Below are 15,927 nucleotides of genomic sequence, written 5' to 3'. Positions count from 1 at the left end.
CATATAGGAGTTGAGCTCTCCTGTTCAATACAGAGCTTGAAATTATATGCTGAATGAAAGATGCGGAAGATAAAGGGCTGACTGACAGAACAAGGTCTCTAAGGAGTTACAATGGGATAGGATTCACTGATTAGCTCATTCACCTATACTTTCATAGTGTTGACCACAGGACAGACCCCTCCTCTGGGACAGATGAGGATGATGATATAGATAACTGAGGAAGAAGCTTAGCAGCTCTCCTGTTAGCTTCAATTTACCCGTTAGGAGGGTAGGCCTCTGCAGAGGCAGCAGAGGTGACAGGCTATTTGACAAGAGGTGAAAATCTGAAATAGTCTTTAAGAATGGAAGAGGTTGCTGGACGGCCAGGGCTGCTGAACTGCTTCAAGCACCTACCTACTCGAGTCCATCTGTGGTGCCACCAACCACTGGTACACACTCAGTAGTACGCAGCCGCCCATGAAAGCAAAGAAGTCAGACAGCCAAACTGATCCAGGGATAAGTTTCTGCAGAGCCAGAGCGACAGGCCACAGTCGATGCTAAACGGGGAAGCGGTAAAGCCAGAGTAAACTGACAAACGGGGGTGGGGGGGGTGGGGAAGGTTGGTTAAGGAACTGGAGGCTTCTTGAGGTCAAAGAATAAGTATACTGTATACTGAGAAGGAGAAATTAAAGGACATTAAAATCATAGAATAAATTATCGATTCTACATTTCAGAAAATAAATTTCTGATGAGTCCAAAGTGTTGACTTAAAACTGGTTTGCTAAATGGAGTGAAAATGACTAGTGGAGATGGAGGTCCAGAAATTAAGGTCATCCATGACTAATGAAACTGCCCAGAATGATGGCAGCACTGGGGAAAGAGATGCCCATCAATCATCAAAGTCCCTTCCATAAATGAAGGGGAGTGACCAGAGATGGTGGTGAGGAGGACAGACGGTGCAGCTGAACAGCAGAAGCCTCGGGACGGAACAACGGTGTAGCAGTGGCAATCAAGAACACAGGGGCAGCAGACCCTGTAGTCCATCCATTCACCGGCAGAAAAGTGAGAAGACGAACACTCTCCACTTGAAAGAGTCCTAAGGCAAGTATGGCTGAGGGAGAGTCTGTTTCTAGTTAATGAAAAAGCAGAAAAGCATATTTACAAAGGAATAGGGAATGAAAATCTCTATAATGCAAAGAACTGGCAAGGACGGCAGCAACGGTAAAACGAATTGAGGAAAACAGGTAGCAATTTGAGGCCTGATGACTGGATGGGCTTATTTCAGATGGCAGCAATGCATTATAGGGATGAGAAGCAAAGGGAATCAAACCAGTCTCTCAATGTTTCAACTGAACTCTGGAACGAGATGCTTCTATGACAAAACAAGTCCTGGGAAGTGACCAAGGTGACATGAGTTTGAATTGTTACTCAAGGTTCCAAAGACAACACGAATGATATGCTGTTTTGTGTCTCAGTGAAGTTTAGCCCCAGTTAGAGATGGCAGGGCTAGGTCAGAAAGACTAAAGCTGCTGGTCTCAACAGAGCAGCAGAATCTGCAGAGGGAAGGGGCCCACAGATGACGGAACGGTTAGGCTAGGTTTGTCAAATGTGTCTAACACTCTCGCCTTACCTCCAGGGAGTTCAGCACTGAATGGAATAGAGAGATGCAGATATGCTAGTCCCACGGCAAAAGGGAAAGTGCTCGAAAATGCCGCAAAATTCAGACCCCAGCAGAGGGAAGACTATAGGCAAGCTCCGATACATGTTAGTGACCAATACTTAGATTTTTCCAAGAGATAGGACAGACACTGTATGTTCTGTCCTCAGGAGGGCCAAATCAATTTTTCTCTCATTAAATGGGGATTTGGACTATACAGCCTCTGTTGTCATCTTTAAATTCTATAACCTTTTCAGGAAGAAACATCCTTAGAAATCATCTACGTCTTACCCTGTCAAGGGGAGGGGCTATAACTTGTTTCTTTGTGACTAACTTGCATATGGTAAGAAACCAAGGTCCACAATAGATAAGCAACTCACATAAGGGGCCAAACATAGAGCTAAAACCCAGATTATTTTATTCCTAAATCCAGTGTTCTTTACATTATGTAATTCTAAGGTTCTCATCTGGGCTTCTGAAAACCTTTTTTGAAACTAAAGAAAATTCTGATTTCATCCTATGTCCCTGACACCTTCAAAAAGGCTCCTTAACACAAGGTGGGACCACCAAGCCATTTCTAAAGCTTCTTCTTGTGGTGCCTTTTTCCCCCCACGGACAAGATACACAACCTAGCTCCAGAGATAAGGCTAGGGAGAAGTTCTGCCTAATAAAGAAATTTCATGGATCTTTAAGGAAAGATTAAATCAAGTCTTTCTTCCTACCAAGGTAGAAATACACTTCAAAGAACAAACAAGTGAGAAGGACCGAAGAGACTGAAATTCCAAAATCACTCTAGTTTATTTACATAATATAGTATTTGATTGCATTCTTTTGTACTGTTCCCTACTTTTATAATGCGTAAAATGTTTCACCATGTTCCAATTAATGGTTGAGCTTTAAATGAAAATATTCTGGATCTTTCATTTACTGGTATCAACCACAATGTCAAGACCCCCAAGAAATACTTGATCTAAACTGGGAGAGTCCAACACAATTTTTTTTTTAATGGATTTGCCACCTTAAGAAACTTCAAGTGTATCTTTTTGTTGGCAAGAAAATTATTTCCCAGGAGGTAATCAGATTTCCCTCCCTGCCCCTGCTCTTTCCACCAACCCTCCTCCTAATATACACATAGAGAGTTACACATTTCATGAAACTGTTTTGAGGCCAAGTTCACAGCAAGCAGAGTCTTAACATTTTCAGAAATGATCTGTCCTTCATATCTGCATAAGCTGGGATCCTTGGCAATGGGGAAAAGGTACCATTTGCTTCTCTGAAGTAACTTGGGGTCTGAATTGGTTAAGAAGCCAAAGAGAAAAGGAAAGCATTTCCTTGTCTTCCCTATTAATGGTTTGTTGCAAAGGGATAAACTTCTCAAGAACCAAAGGTGAGGAAATGTGTTGGTCATCACTGGATTCTTGCTGGAAACAGAAGGCAGGTGAAATCTTCAGGAATCACTTCACACTCCAAAAACACTATTCTCAGCAATGATAATAGGCTAATCACACCACTGATCAAATTATTTCAGCTCAGTTCTTTATTTTGCAGTTAAGAGAGCAAATGAAATTAGAAACTGCTTTGGCACAGGTTAAAGGTGGCTCCCACATACTCACTAGTTTTCCTCAGGATTAGCAATACTCCCTACCAAAATGTACTTTTACTTCGTTACCATTTAAAGTTGCCACCAATGTAAATGACAGGGGGTGGGGGTGGGGGTGGGTGTGGGGAACCTGAGCATACACATAATTTTTAAATCTTTTAGATGTAATGCAATCAACCATATCTAATATTCTTTCAGAAAACAGAAGAAACACAAAACATGCTCAAAGATCAAGAAATCAAGTTATGCTTTTCATAAGGCACCACCAATTGCCCTGATAAATTGTAAATAAATATGTAAGGGAATAATCAATAGGGAGTCTTGAGGTTTACAAGACATTCCTGTTTAGACCACTTGGAGTACTGCAAAAGAAAAAACAAGCAAGATACAGCTTGAATAACCCATCATATCCTTGCCCAGTGCACATCATTTGTTGCATAGTGGTGACTGGATATGATCCAGGACAAGAGAAGACCAAAATTCAAAACAATACATTAACATCCATTCTTCCTCATACTACAGTATGAGATACCACTTGGGACATTCATATCCAAAGAAGTAATGGTATGATTTTTTAAAAAAAGGAATTTCAAAAGGAGTATTTAAGGACCTGCTGTAAAAGCACCTTCTACACACACAAAGCTAATCCACATGTGAAACTTTATCAAATCTGGTTATATGTGGGACTTCAACAGCTCAAATTTTTCCACCATTTACACTTTTCAAATCCCACTCCAAACTGTCACTTTCTCCCTTAAAAAGTGGATTATCCCATCCTTTGAAAGAGAGGCTTTCTCAGTTTTTCTTTTCATTCTCCTACTGTAAGTGCTGGTTGATATTCACACAAATGTACTACAGAATTAAATTACTGACAAGCAAGTAGTTTCTTTACATGCACTGAATTGCATCCAGAATCCAAAAATTAAGCAGCACAAAAAGACATTTTCTGGACACCTACTAAAGACAAAAGTAGAGAAGAACAGAAGTAAAGCACAGGTAAAATCATGCTAATCTTACAGGTCAGCCTTTGTCCTTTCTTTTTTAAAAAAAAAAAAAAAAAAAAAAAGGAGGGGTAGAGAGACAGAGAGAGAGAGAGAGAGAGAGAGACGGGGTCTCACTGTTGACCAGGCAGGACTCAAACTCCTAGGTTCAAGCAATCTTCCCACTTCAGCCTCCTGACTACACTGCACTGGAGTACACCTGGCTGCCATGATTTTTATTATTAAAGTACACTGTGGGCAATCACAGGTTTGATGTTTGCCTTTTCAATTATTCAGAGTATGACATGCAATAATTTATAATTTTACTGAGGCACAAATTTGAATCATGCAGGCAAAGCTGGTGTGCAGCAGCTTAGTGAGGAAGTCCCGCATCTACACATCAACATGGCTCTGCTGCAGTACGTATCAGGAAGCAAAATAAACATCTGCGGAAAGTCCCGTCTCCTCCCCCAGCTAGAAAGCTAACTACTAGTGCTACATTTGTACTTCTACACTTGGGGATCTGCATAGTTCTAATGACTTAGCTTTTAAGAATACCAAAGGCCTACCATTTTTCCATTTTTCTTTCTATAACCTTTGCCAAGGTTAAAATACTAATGATGAAGAATTGCAACTTCAGTTGCAGTTCAGAGGAGATAAGAAGGGTAGAAAGACATTTTAAATCATGTCTTAATACAAAATATTACAATACAGAAGAGAGCACGTTGTAAATAATTTTCTCTAAGTGAAAATAATGCTTTGTATTAGAACACCAACATTTCTTTAAATAGATCAATCTTGTTTCATTAATTCCAAAACTGCAGATTTGTTTATTTTTTTGTTTTGCCATTAATTTCTCCCTTCTGTTCTTCTCAGCCTTGGTCTAAACCTGTGGTCAGGTCATACCAAATCCTCCATGACTTTCAAGTAAATAAAGAAAATCCCACAGTATCAATGAAAAGACATATTTAAGTTTCAAAACGTCAGAAGGTAACAGGAAGCTAGTCATACTTTCTCAGCATCCTCATGACTCTCCACTGATGGTGGACTAGTTAATGGATGATTAGGAAGGAAAAATAAAAATTGTAAATGTATTCCAGGCATCTGTCACTTAACATTACATTCAATTTTTAACCCACAAGTATCTGAAGACTTTTACAAAGAAGACCAAAAGGCAAAAAATATTGTGCTTTCTTGTATAACATCAACCAGAGGAAATTCTTAATTGATAATCGTTAGTTTGGCAAAAGGAAAACTTATGAAATCGGTTCATTAGTTGCCTTGCAATATCCACTGAAATCTTGGATCATACACAAACTTACTTGAGATGAGACCTCAAGACACATGCACAGCAACACTAACAAACCTCTGGACAAGTCAAAACACTCAAAAGGTTATACAGTATTAAGGAAAGAATGAATAAAAAGTAGGTAGTATGAACTACAGAGAAAACATTTACATAAATTGGATTTTATAAGAAAACATGTTTCTTTTTGTAAGATGCCTTTTGAGTTAAATCTCATACCCACTCAAACTGTAACTGGACAGTACATTTCACTTCTAGTTACTAGAAGACAGTTCTTTAAAAGAGACTGGGGCAAAAAGGGAAAAGGAGACTATAAGCCGTTGCTAGGTCCACCCCAATCCCCCCTTTAAAAGGAAAACTGATGAATTTAAGTCAAACCACAGATTTTTTTAAACCAAAATAAACACACCAGACAGACAGTGATGACAAAACACTATTTTTAGTCTTTTTTTTTTTGTCCTTTAAAAAAAATTAGTCCCCTTCTACTAAGAGTTTACATACAGCTTACCTAAAATCTTAAGAACAGAGAACACAACAGGAGGGAAGAGGACACAGCACCATAGTTTCAAACATTCACACACAACAGGAAAAACAGCCAGCACAGACTAGAGTGAGACCAAGTTTCCCCACAGACAGGAACAAGTCCCAACATACAAAGGACATATAATTATCTACAGGAACAAAAGCAAAATGGAAGATCTGGTCAGGCTGGGATGGAGGAGGGAGTGCTAACTCCTTGTACTACAAGGAAGGAATGGGATTTTTTTTTTTAAAGCAAAAAAGAAAAAGCAAGCCCCCAAATGGATTTTTGATGTTGAAACTCTGTCGTATGCTGCTGGTAACAGTAAATATATATATTTATATATTCATATATGTATATTAAAAAAGGAAAAATAATCTATTTATAGAACAGTCAGTAGTCAGAGACATTTAGAAAAAAGTAAAAACAAGTCCTTTTTTTTTCTTTTTAAAAATGGATTTACTAAAACAACTTCATCACCCAGAGGCACTACAGCTCCGCATCCTCTGATGAAGCCATGGCGTTATTCAACAGCATCTGCTGCGGGCCGTGGTTAGAAATTGCCAGTGTTGGAAACAGCAGACATTGGGGTCAGGGCTGCAAGGCAAAAAGCTGTTATCTGCTGGTCTTGCTCATGGCCATGCCTGAAGCCTGGTGTCTGGAATACTTGTGAATGAAGTCTTCCCCGAAAAGCATGCATCACTGCGGCTCAGTAAGATAGTATGACTGGTCATCGTCGTCATCTTCTTCTCTTTTTTTTTTGGCAGAGGCCTGAATCCATGTACCTGCTCTTCCCTAAAATGTAGACCCAAGACAGCAAGACTTTTCAATGCCAAAAAACGGCTCCTTGCCTTGTAGTAGGTTCTTCTCCCCAGAATCCAATCTAGTCCGATTTCTGATCTAGATGACATCCTCATTCTTACAAAGATAAGGTGACCTGCCCCAGCTGAGAGGTTCTCCTATGTGGGGTGTTCTTCTAGCACAAACAAGCACAAATAGCCGATGTCAATAGACTGTGATACCATTCTTTGACGTCTAACAGAAATAACTTTGGCCCTGTTACTCCTAGTTGTATCTTTAGGGCATTAAGTACCAGGTAACAGTGGAAGGAAAGTGGTACTCCAATCCCTCTCCAACTATCCCAGTGAAGGTGATCCAAGCAATTAGCACCTTCAGTTGGTGCTGCTCCTAAGTTGTAAGTCTCTAACTACTATCAGCTGGACAAAAGCCACATCCTACATGCCCTGTTAGCACACCAATGTATTAATACTAACCAGCCACCCTAGAGCTCAATCAAGCATCTGGCCTTAATGCAGTAAACCACACTCAAAGGAGACATGAACTATTGGCTGCTGTACCAAAGAAGACACCCTCTGCATAGATATGTTGACAGAGAATGTAACCCCCAGAGTCCATGCAAAGAGGAAGCCAGCACTAAGAGGACTTTCTCTGAAGGCCATTCATCTTTGGAAGCAACATTCCAAGTGGATAGAAACCACTCTACTTGATGACTAAGGTCTCAATGTGGTCCATTTCCCCCCATGTCCCAAACTAACCAAGCATCTGCTAACTGGTCTCTTTCAGATCCTCCACTGGTAGTTTGTAGCTCATTATGAAGGAAGGAGGTGGTGCTGGACCTGGGCTAACTGGCCCCTGCTTCTTTGCACAGTTTATACAGATGTAATCTTCATTTTCAGCCATTTCTGGAGATACACCCACACAAACTTGATGAAACCACTCATCACAGCCACCATCACATTGTACCCAGTCTACCTGTAGGAAACAAGATTGGGGAATGTTAAGGTTACATAAACATTAAGCCTAGAATAAAAGCAAACCAAAGAGCTTTCTTGGCTTAAATGATAGCAAACAACTGGGATGTCTAGAGATAGGCAATGACTTCTTATGGGGTTATTTTTTAAAGACAGAAGCTGAGAAGTTAATACCCCAAAATTATATTTTACCATAGTGTGTCCACAAAATTAGGCCTCTTAGGTACTCCATTACCTCATGAATACCTGGGGCTCCTTGTGAGGCAGAAACATGTTTGAGAAAAATTTGACAAAAAGGGAACTTCTAATAGAGCAGCCAAGTAGTTTTAGCTAATATTAACAATTTCTAGGCTCTAAGACAATGCAATTATCAATCAAGAAAGGAAGAGTACAACAATGTGAAGGCAATCCTGTGTATTAGCTTTATTTCAAAGAGATAAGCCAAAGTACTAAGAGCATTAAATACCTTTTTAGAAAAGCAGTCACATAGGCCACTTTTAAAACTAATATTTTTTATTCTTCTCTTCTTCCGTTACAAATACAACTCCCTATAAAAAGTTAGCAAATATCAGATGTCAAATCTTACAAATTAACCAATTATAACAGTCAAAGACACAGGTCAATAGATCACTCTGGGGCTTAAAATTCAAATCTGAAAACCTGACAGGTCAGCGGCAGGTGTCAGACTTGACCCTTCTGACAATACTCTGATTACAGGAGGCTAGGAAGGGATTGTAGTTTGGTGACTTTAAGCCTTGGACTTAAGAGTTAACAATAAAGTGACTTTTGGCTTTTGTATTTGAAGGCTGATTGTGGTAGTTTTTACAGCTAATGTCATGGCAGACAAGAACATTTAAGTTGAAAAGAGCCACTCTCCCTCACCTCAATACAAAGATTGGTCATTTCATTGGCAACATAAGAAGCCACTTAAAACCGTGAGCTTTACCTGATATCAAAGGAAGGAACAGAAAGGGATCAAAGAAGTAACTCTATACAACTTATAAGAAAGAACAGGTGAAGGAGGTTTTGGCTAGGTAAATGAGTTTCATTCACAGAAAGTGAGTGGTTTTCAAAATTCGTTTCCATGTCCTATAAAACAATTGTCAAACCACAGTAGTCATGTTAGTAGTTTTAGGCTTGTAATAAGGGGTGGGAAAAATAATTTGTCAAAATGATATTCTACTTGTATTGTTCCTATTCTAAAGTTCTAGATCTTAAGAAACAATACTGTTTAACATAAAGATTACTCAACTCAGAAGTTCTGAGTTTCAGTGTGTAATTTCAAGCAAGTCACTTAACCTCATTGAGTGGCTCAATTTCCTCATCTGAAAAATGCAGATGACATTAATTACTAGATTACCGAGAGGATCCAATGAAATAATGTATGGCAAAACACCTAATTCACTGCCTAGGATACTGGAGGCACTTTTCAGTCATGGTCTCATGGCTCTACTCATTATCCTACACTACACAAAATGTTTTGCACCTTGATATAACTGTCTGCAGCACTGCTTTTCAAAGTGTGTAGACCACTGGCATCAGAATCATCTATTGTGTTTTGTTAAACATGCAGCTGGGACCTATCACCCTATGAACTCAGAATGTCTGGGGAGTACAAGCCAGAAGCTTACATTTTTAATCAGCTCCCAAGTGATTCTTATATATTCTAAATCCGATTGCTGCTGGCCCTCTGTGACATCACTTCCTGTAAATTCAGAGCAACTTAACAATACCTTCCTAAACAGATTTGGTTTTGTTCTGTAATTGTTTGTTTAGCTTCTGAAGTCTGTGCAATAAAAAAACTCACCAAAATGTTCCTATTGTAGCAAACTAATCAGAGACCAAAAAATAAAAAGGGAAATAATGGCATCTGTGCAAAATGTAAAAATTAAAGTACTGCAAGCAGTAAAGACTCACAAAATGCTGGCTGTTAGAGTAGGTGCACTCAAGTGTTTTGGCTGTTTGGGACACATAAAGGGAACTGGATAAATTGTGGTTCTCTGCGCTGCCCAGGTTTGAGATACTATGCTGTTTATGATGGTACCCGTGAACCAACAGATACCTTTACCCTTATCTCCAACCCTCTTAATCCAGTCTAGTCCCCATTCATGCTAATCCATCGGATAAGAACGTTATCAATGTATCAGTATTTGCTATAAAGAAGTGTCCCAGGTCTTTTGAAACCTAGTGTTTGCACTATACTCACTGGCTTACCAATTTCCCAAAATTCTCTCGCAAATAAGACAAGACTTTCCCTTTTATGATTTTCACTCAAGGTCCCTTCCTAAGCCTAGATCTCCCATTTCAAAAGATCTATAACCTTTCTTGAGATATTGGTACACAAATTCTAACCTGGACTACAGGTTATGTAACAATTTAGCCTGATAATAGAACAAGTAAAAATAGTCCTTCTCTTTACCAATATCTTTTTTATCATGCTCATCTACTAACAATCAAATGTGAGTCCTACTCTTCTGTGAAAGGTCCACAGCATCATAAAGCAAACTAAAGTCTGGGATGCCAACTGAAGCCACAGATGATTCTGACACAGGGGCAACAGACCAGGTAGTGTCCTGAAAACTCAAGAACACAGAATTTGGAAAACTGTATAAACTGTCATTTCCCTTTTCATTATTTCTAGGGAGATGTATTTAGTGAATCACAAAAAGAATTATTAAACTTCACAGCTGTGAACTGTTCAAATACTAAATGGTAACAGATTCTACACCACAGTACAAATAGGTTACTATGTTTAGATCTGGGGGAAATGTCTGTTTTAAAAAGAAATACATTAAAACGAAATATTAGTTTAATATTCATGTTTTGCTGTATGGTTTCATATTTACACTTAAGAAAAAATACTTGGCATAGTATATTTTGTTCATTTCTTAAAGAATAGTACTGCACTGGGAAAGAAGAAAATCTGGTAATTTAGTGATATTCTTAGCTTAGTAATTAAACTGAGCTTTTGTTATTTTGGCATTTAATATCTTGCACCCCAAGTTTCCTAGTAAAAGCAAGATTTGAAAAAGGAAAACAATTCATTTAGTGAACTACAACACACGTTCAGAATCCTTGTGTATTATTTTCTTGGTGCTCTCAATATTCAGTGACCAACCCTCCCAATTTGCCGAGGAATGACAGATTTCTCAGTATGTGGGAATTTCAGTGCTGAAACAGGGAAAGTCCCAGGGAAACTGGGACAGTTGGTTACTCTAGCTGAACATCATGCACGCGTGTGCACGCGTGTGTGTGTATTACACACATTTAGGTAACAATCTTTGATTATCTGTGCCAAAAGGAGGTATGAACTAGTAAAGCCATTGAAAACGCAAATACCTTGATTGAGGCAACACCCCCGTGAAAATCTTAAATCAGGGTGGCTAATAAATAGTAAAAATCAGAGTTCACAAATTTAGTCTCTTAATTTACCACACAAAACTTCTCATGTCAGTAGGAATGGGTAAAGGAAAAGGCCGACAATAAGAGGGTTAAAAAAAGTGAAGAGAAAAAGAAGACTATTTTCATAAGTAAAACTATTAAATGTTTATTCTAATACAGAAGAAAAATACTACTTAAATTAGTAGCCTGAAAGAATTTGGTCTTTTTCCAGTTAACTTGTTTTATCTTTGGTACCAATAAGACTGAATAAAGAGTTCTGACAGAAAAAGATTCTGAACTTTAAAATTAACTTTTTAAAACTAGTTCTTTGTTAATAATAATTTCAGCTTGACATTAATTTAATAATCAAAGGAAAAATTATTTTTTCAAAACCTTTTATATTATTCTGGTATTGTCTTTCTTTTTCTAAAACACCTTGAAATTGAGGCTAGGCACATTTAAACTAGCCTCATTTAATCTTTCTTTTAATTTTTAAAAGAGTATTTCTCAAAAAAAGAGCTGGGTGTGGTGGCATGTGCCTGTAGTCCCAGCTATTCAGGAGGCTGAGGTAGGAGGACTGCCGGAGCCCAGGAGATCAAGACTGCAGTGAGCCATGACCACACACTGGATTCCAGGCTGGGCAGCACAGTAGGACCCTGTCTCAAAAAAAAAAATTTCTATCTGCATATTTTGGGGGAAAAGTCATAGTCATTATTGGTTAGAGAAATAATAGTAATTACTGGTCAGAGAATTCACCTAAAAACAAGTGAACCCTAGAAGTTATTTTTTGCAGAATGATATTTTAAAGAACAAACTGCCCTAAAACGCATGATTTTCTTTTCTTTTTTTTTTTTTTAAACATCATCTTGCCAATCTTTTTCTTTTTGAGACAGGGTATCCCTGTCTCGCCCAGGCTGGAGTGCAGTGGGGCAATCACAGGTGCAACCATAGCACATTAACTATAGCCTTGAACTCCTGGGCTCAGGCAATCCTCCTGTCTCAACCTTCTGAGTAGCTGGGACTACAGGGATGGGCCACTGCACCTGGCAAAAGCATTCTTTTCTTATTTTGTTCTAAACATGTGTGTTGTATATTAAGTTTTCTCAGAGAAATACTAAACACTGAGAAAGTTTTAACATTCTTTTTTTTTTTTTTTTGAGACGGAGTCTCGCTCTGCCGCCCAAGCTGGAGTACAGTGGCCGGATCTCAGCTCACTGCAAGCTCCGCCTCCCGGGTTCAGGCCATTCTCCTGCCTCAGCCTCCCGAGTAGCTGGGACTACAGGCGCCCGCCACCTCGCCCGGCTAGTTTTTTGTATTTTTTAGTGGAGACGGGGTTTCACCGTGTCAGCCAGGATGGTCTCGATCTCCTGACCTCGTGATCCGCCCGTCTCGGCCTCCCAAAGTGCTGGGATTACAGGCTTGAGCCACCGCGCCCGGCCAGTTTTAACATTCTTTACAGAAACTTTTATAGAACTGTAACTGTTATTTAGTAAAATCAATGTCAGGAACAAACATGTAGAACCATAAAAACCGCAAAATAGCAGTAACAGGCAAAATATCTATAATCTGAAATAACTTTTGCTTAAAATGAAACACATTATATAAACTAACAACATAGGGTGGGGCACACATTGCTCACCTTTATGTATTTTAACAGTTCAAAATAAACACTTTCTCTGAGCTCTCAGCCAAATCTCCTTTTGCTCCATCAAAATGTAGATGATAACTCTAGATTTTGTTTAAAGATTTTGTTTACAAAACACCTATACTATTAGAAGCAAATCTCACAGTTCTTTCAAAACTAATGATCACATCTTAGCATTTACGTTGCATTTTTTGGTTAACAAGTGCTTTCATAGAGATTGTTTCGTCTTATCATCATAACCCTTTGAATAAGGCAGGGCACCTGTTAATTTGACAATTTCAAAGCAAATGAAAAAAAAAACAGCCTAAGTGTTTATATTGCTATAAGAAGACAACAGTAGGCCGGGCGCGGTGGCTCAAACCTGTAATCCCAGCACTTTGGGAGGTCGAGACGGGCGGATCACAAGGTCAGGAGATCGAGACCATCCTGGCTAACACGGCGAAACCCCGTCTCTACTAAAAAATACAAAAAAACTCGCCGGGCGAGGTGGCCACGCCTGTAGTTCCAGCTACTCGGGAGGCTGAGGCGGGAGAATGGCAGGAACCCGGGAGGCGGAGCTTGCAGTGAGCTGAGATCCGGCCACTGCACTCCAGCCTGGGCAACAGAGCGAGACTCCGTCTCAAAAAAAAAAAAAAAGAAGACAACAATAATAATAGATGAACTGAAACCTATTTAAATGCTGAGCAGAAGGGAGGGGAAAGATTAAGTGATAAGGAGAAAAAGTACAAAAATAAGACAAAAGGCTCATGAGATACAAACATGATAGAAAGAACGACAGGAAAGTTTAAAACGGAAACATCCTACTTTGCTGCTCATCTTTAAACTACCATAAAATTAAGGGAGAAAGAAAAGGGAGACGGCTCTGCCAGTGCTGAACCGCTGCACTTTGGTGCCCAAAGAGAAAGTTAACTCTTCCTCAGCCTCTTTAATAAACAAACTCAGATGGAAATAAACGCAAAATTAAAGATAAAAATAATACGCACATATATATGTACTAAAATGCTTTAAAATGTTTATAACATAGAATGCTTATACAATGAATAGATGCAAGTCAGTGAACAGTCTGACAATGACATAAAACAAATGCCATAGAAAAAAACTGGGAAGGAAACACTAAAATATTTACAGCTGTCTGCCTTGGAAGATTAGACTACAGGATATGTATTTTACTATATGCAGCATTCATTTTCCAAAAAATGAACAGAATACCCCCAATACATCTCATTTAAATATGTGTCATTTAGTTTTGGAATGTGTTTTTGTACTTACACCTCAGTTACCGACGGGGCAGAGGTGTTAGTGGAGAGAGCCTGGTCTGAGAGCCGGGATCTAGGGATCTACTTTTGGTTTTGCTGCTGAACAGCTCTGTAACTTTGGTCACGTAATTACCTCCCCTGAGTCCTGGTTGCACCAGCTGTAAAATGAGCAGCCTGAACAAGGTAAACTCTTGGTCCCTTCAAGCTCTAAAAATGTTTAAGTATTTCATTGAAAAAGTGAGGGCATAACCTATAGGGAATAGAGATGCAGTTTTATTTGTTTATATTTTCAAACTGAGGCACTATGAGAATTCTAAACATCAAATAGTATAATGAGTATAATAAAATTAAAACTACAGATTTATCAATATTCTTGATAAGAACTGTAACAGGGGCCTCCAATCATTTAAACAACTGGAATTTTTCATAAAGTCTATTACTCTCAAAAGTTCGTATCTAAAGAACGGCCAAAACAGAATTACTACACTTAAATTTTAGGGTTGGAAATTTTAAAATAACGTTTTGGTTTTTTTTTTTTTTTTTTTGAGATGGAGTTTCACTCTTTTTGCATAAGCTGGAGCACAATGGAGCGATCTCGGCTCATTCCAACCTCTGCCTGCCAGGTTCAAGTGATTCCCCTGCCTCAGCCTCCCGAGTAGCTGAGATTACAGGTGCACGTCACCACACCCGGCTCATTTTTTGTATTTTTAGTAGAAATGGGTTTTCACCATGTTGGCTAGGCTGGTCTCAAACTCCTGACCTTAGGTGATCCACCCGCCTCGGCCTCCCAAAGTGCTGGGGTTACAGACATGAGCCACCGTGCGCAGCCTAAAATAATGCATTTATAGGTTTGAATTATTTGTTCCCAAAGATTTGAAGAAAATTATATTCCATTTAGGAGAGTGCTTACAGGTCTGAGTGTGAGTAAGATATGGACTAAAAGTTTCAAGTCTTTGGAATACAATCTTAATGCAATTGGCCACAGCTCTCACAATACTGGCCCAGGATTTTCTTCAGGCCACTGGGACCATTTGACAAGGTATTTCGTTCTCTGAGTCACCTTACAGGGAAGGCACAAGATTATTCTGAAACTTGTTATGCCCACTGCATATGAAATGCACCATTTGCCAGGGAATGTCACATCGCTTCTCTCTGCTCCTGTCTCATTATGTTCACTAAGTATATGATTTCTAAAATACAACACTTCTACTAGGCACACTAAGAGCCTCACTTTTCAAAACAGTTTATAGAAATTGTACAAAAGATATTATGTTGGAAGTCCAAATCCTAGAATCAAAAACATACTATATATTGATATCAAACATGTGTCTCCACAACTGTTGTTCCTTGACCTCTCATGCTTGACCATAAACAGTTGGAACTCACCTTGTCCTTGCAGGGCCTTTGGCAGTTCTGTGCTGCGCACACAGCATTCTCATCATCAGACTCCTCTGCTCCGGACCAGTCATACTTTGAGGGAATGTCCAGCACTTTCTTCTCTCTTTTCTTTTCAGTGCTCTCTTTCACAAGTTCAACTTTGGCTGCAGCAGCCTTCTCCTTCTTTTTCTTTCTCTCTTCTTCTTTTGCTAGTTTCTTGGCCAGTTTATTCAGCTCCTTTGATTTGTCTGCACTTAATTTTAATTTCTTCTTTTTAGGTTTGTCCATTTTCTTTAACTCCTTGGACTTCTGTTTTCCTTCTCCAAAAAGTTGCTCCACCTTTTCTAGCTTCCGTTTCCGTTTCTTCTCTGAAGAGTCCTTTCCTTTCACTTTTAGTGGTTTCTCTTCCATGCTGTCATCCTTCAAAAATATAAAATTGGGAACACTTTTAAAG

At 39.1% G+C, this 15,927-nt stretch overlaps 2 protein-coding genes across 3 annotated transcripts in view; both read right to left on the bottom strand.

Moving 5' to 3' along the window:
- The window catches only part of SLC6A13 (solute carrier family 6 member 13), a 64,149-nt gene extending 56,525 nt beyond the window's left edge, over window positions 1–7,624 (bottom strand). Inside the window, exon 1 of the mRNA XM_025400964.1 lies at window positions 7,599–7,624. Coding sequence (XP_025256749.1) covers window positions 7,599–7,605 — 7 coding nt within the window. The 5' untranslated portion in view covers window positions 7,606–7,624. The remainder of the gene's footprint in view (window positions 1–7,598) is intronic.
- The window catches only part of KDM5A (lysine demethylase 5A), a 136,874-nt gene that overhangs the window by 33,447 nt on the left and 87,500 nt on the right, over window positions 1–15,927 (bottom strand). The window contains exons 27-28 of one of the 2 annotated variants that reach the window (XM_025400962.1): window positions 15,483–15,893; window positions 7,599–7,815 (exon numbers count right to left, since the gene is read on the bottom strand). In XM_025400962.1, the coding sequence (XP_025256747.1) occupies window positions 7,609–7,815; window positions 15,483–15,893 (618 nt within the window). In that variant the 3' untranslated portion in view covers window positions 7,599–7,608. Of the gene's footprint in view, window positions 1–6,486; window positions 7,816–15,482; window positions 15,894–15,927 lie in introns of those variants that run through there. The other variant, XM_025400961.1, reaches the window with a different exon arrangement.

Source organism: Theropithecus gelada, chromosome 11 (genome assembly GCF_003255815.1).
Source record: "Theropithecus gelada isolate Dixy chromosome 11, Tgel_1.0, whole genome shotgun sequence".
Lineage (NCBI taxonomy): Eukaryota > Metazoa > Chordata > Mammalia > Primates > Cercopithecidae > Theropithecus > Theropithecus gelada.
Note: the sequence above shows the minus strand (reverse complement) of the source record. Positions and strands in the feature narration are given on the sequence as shown.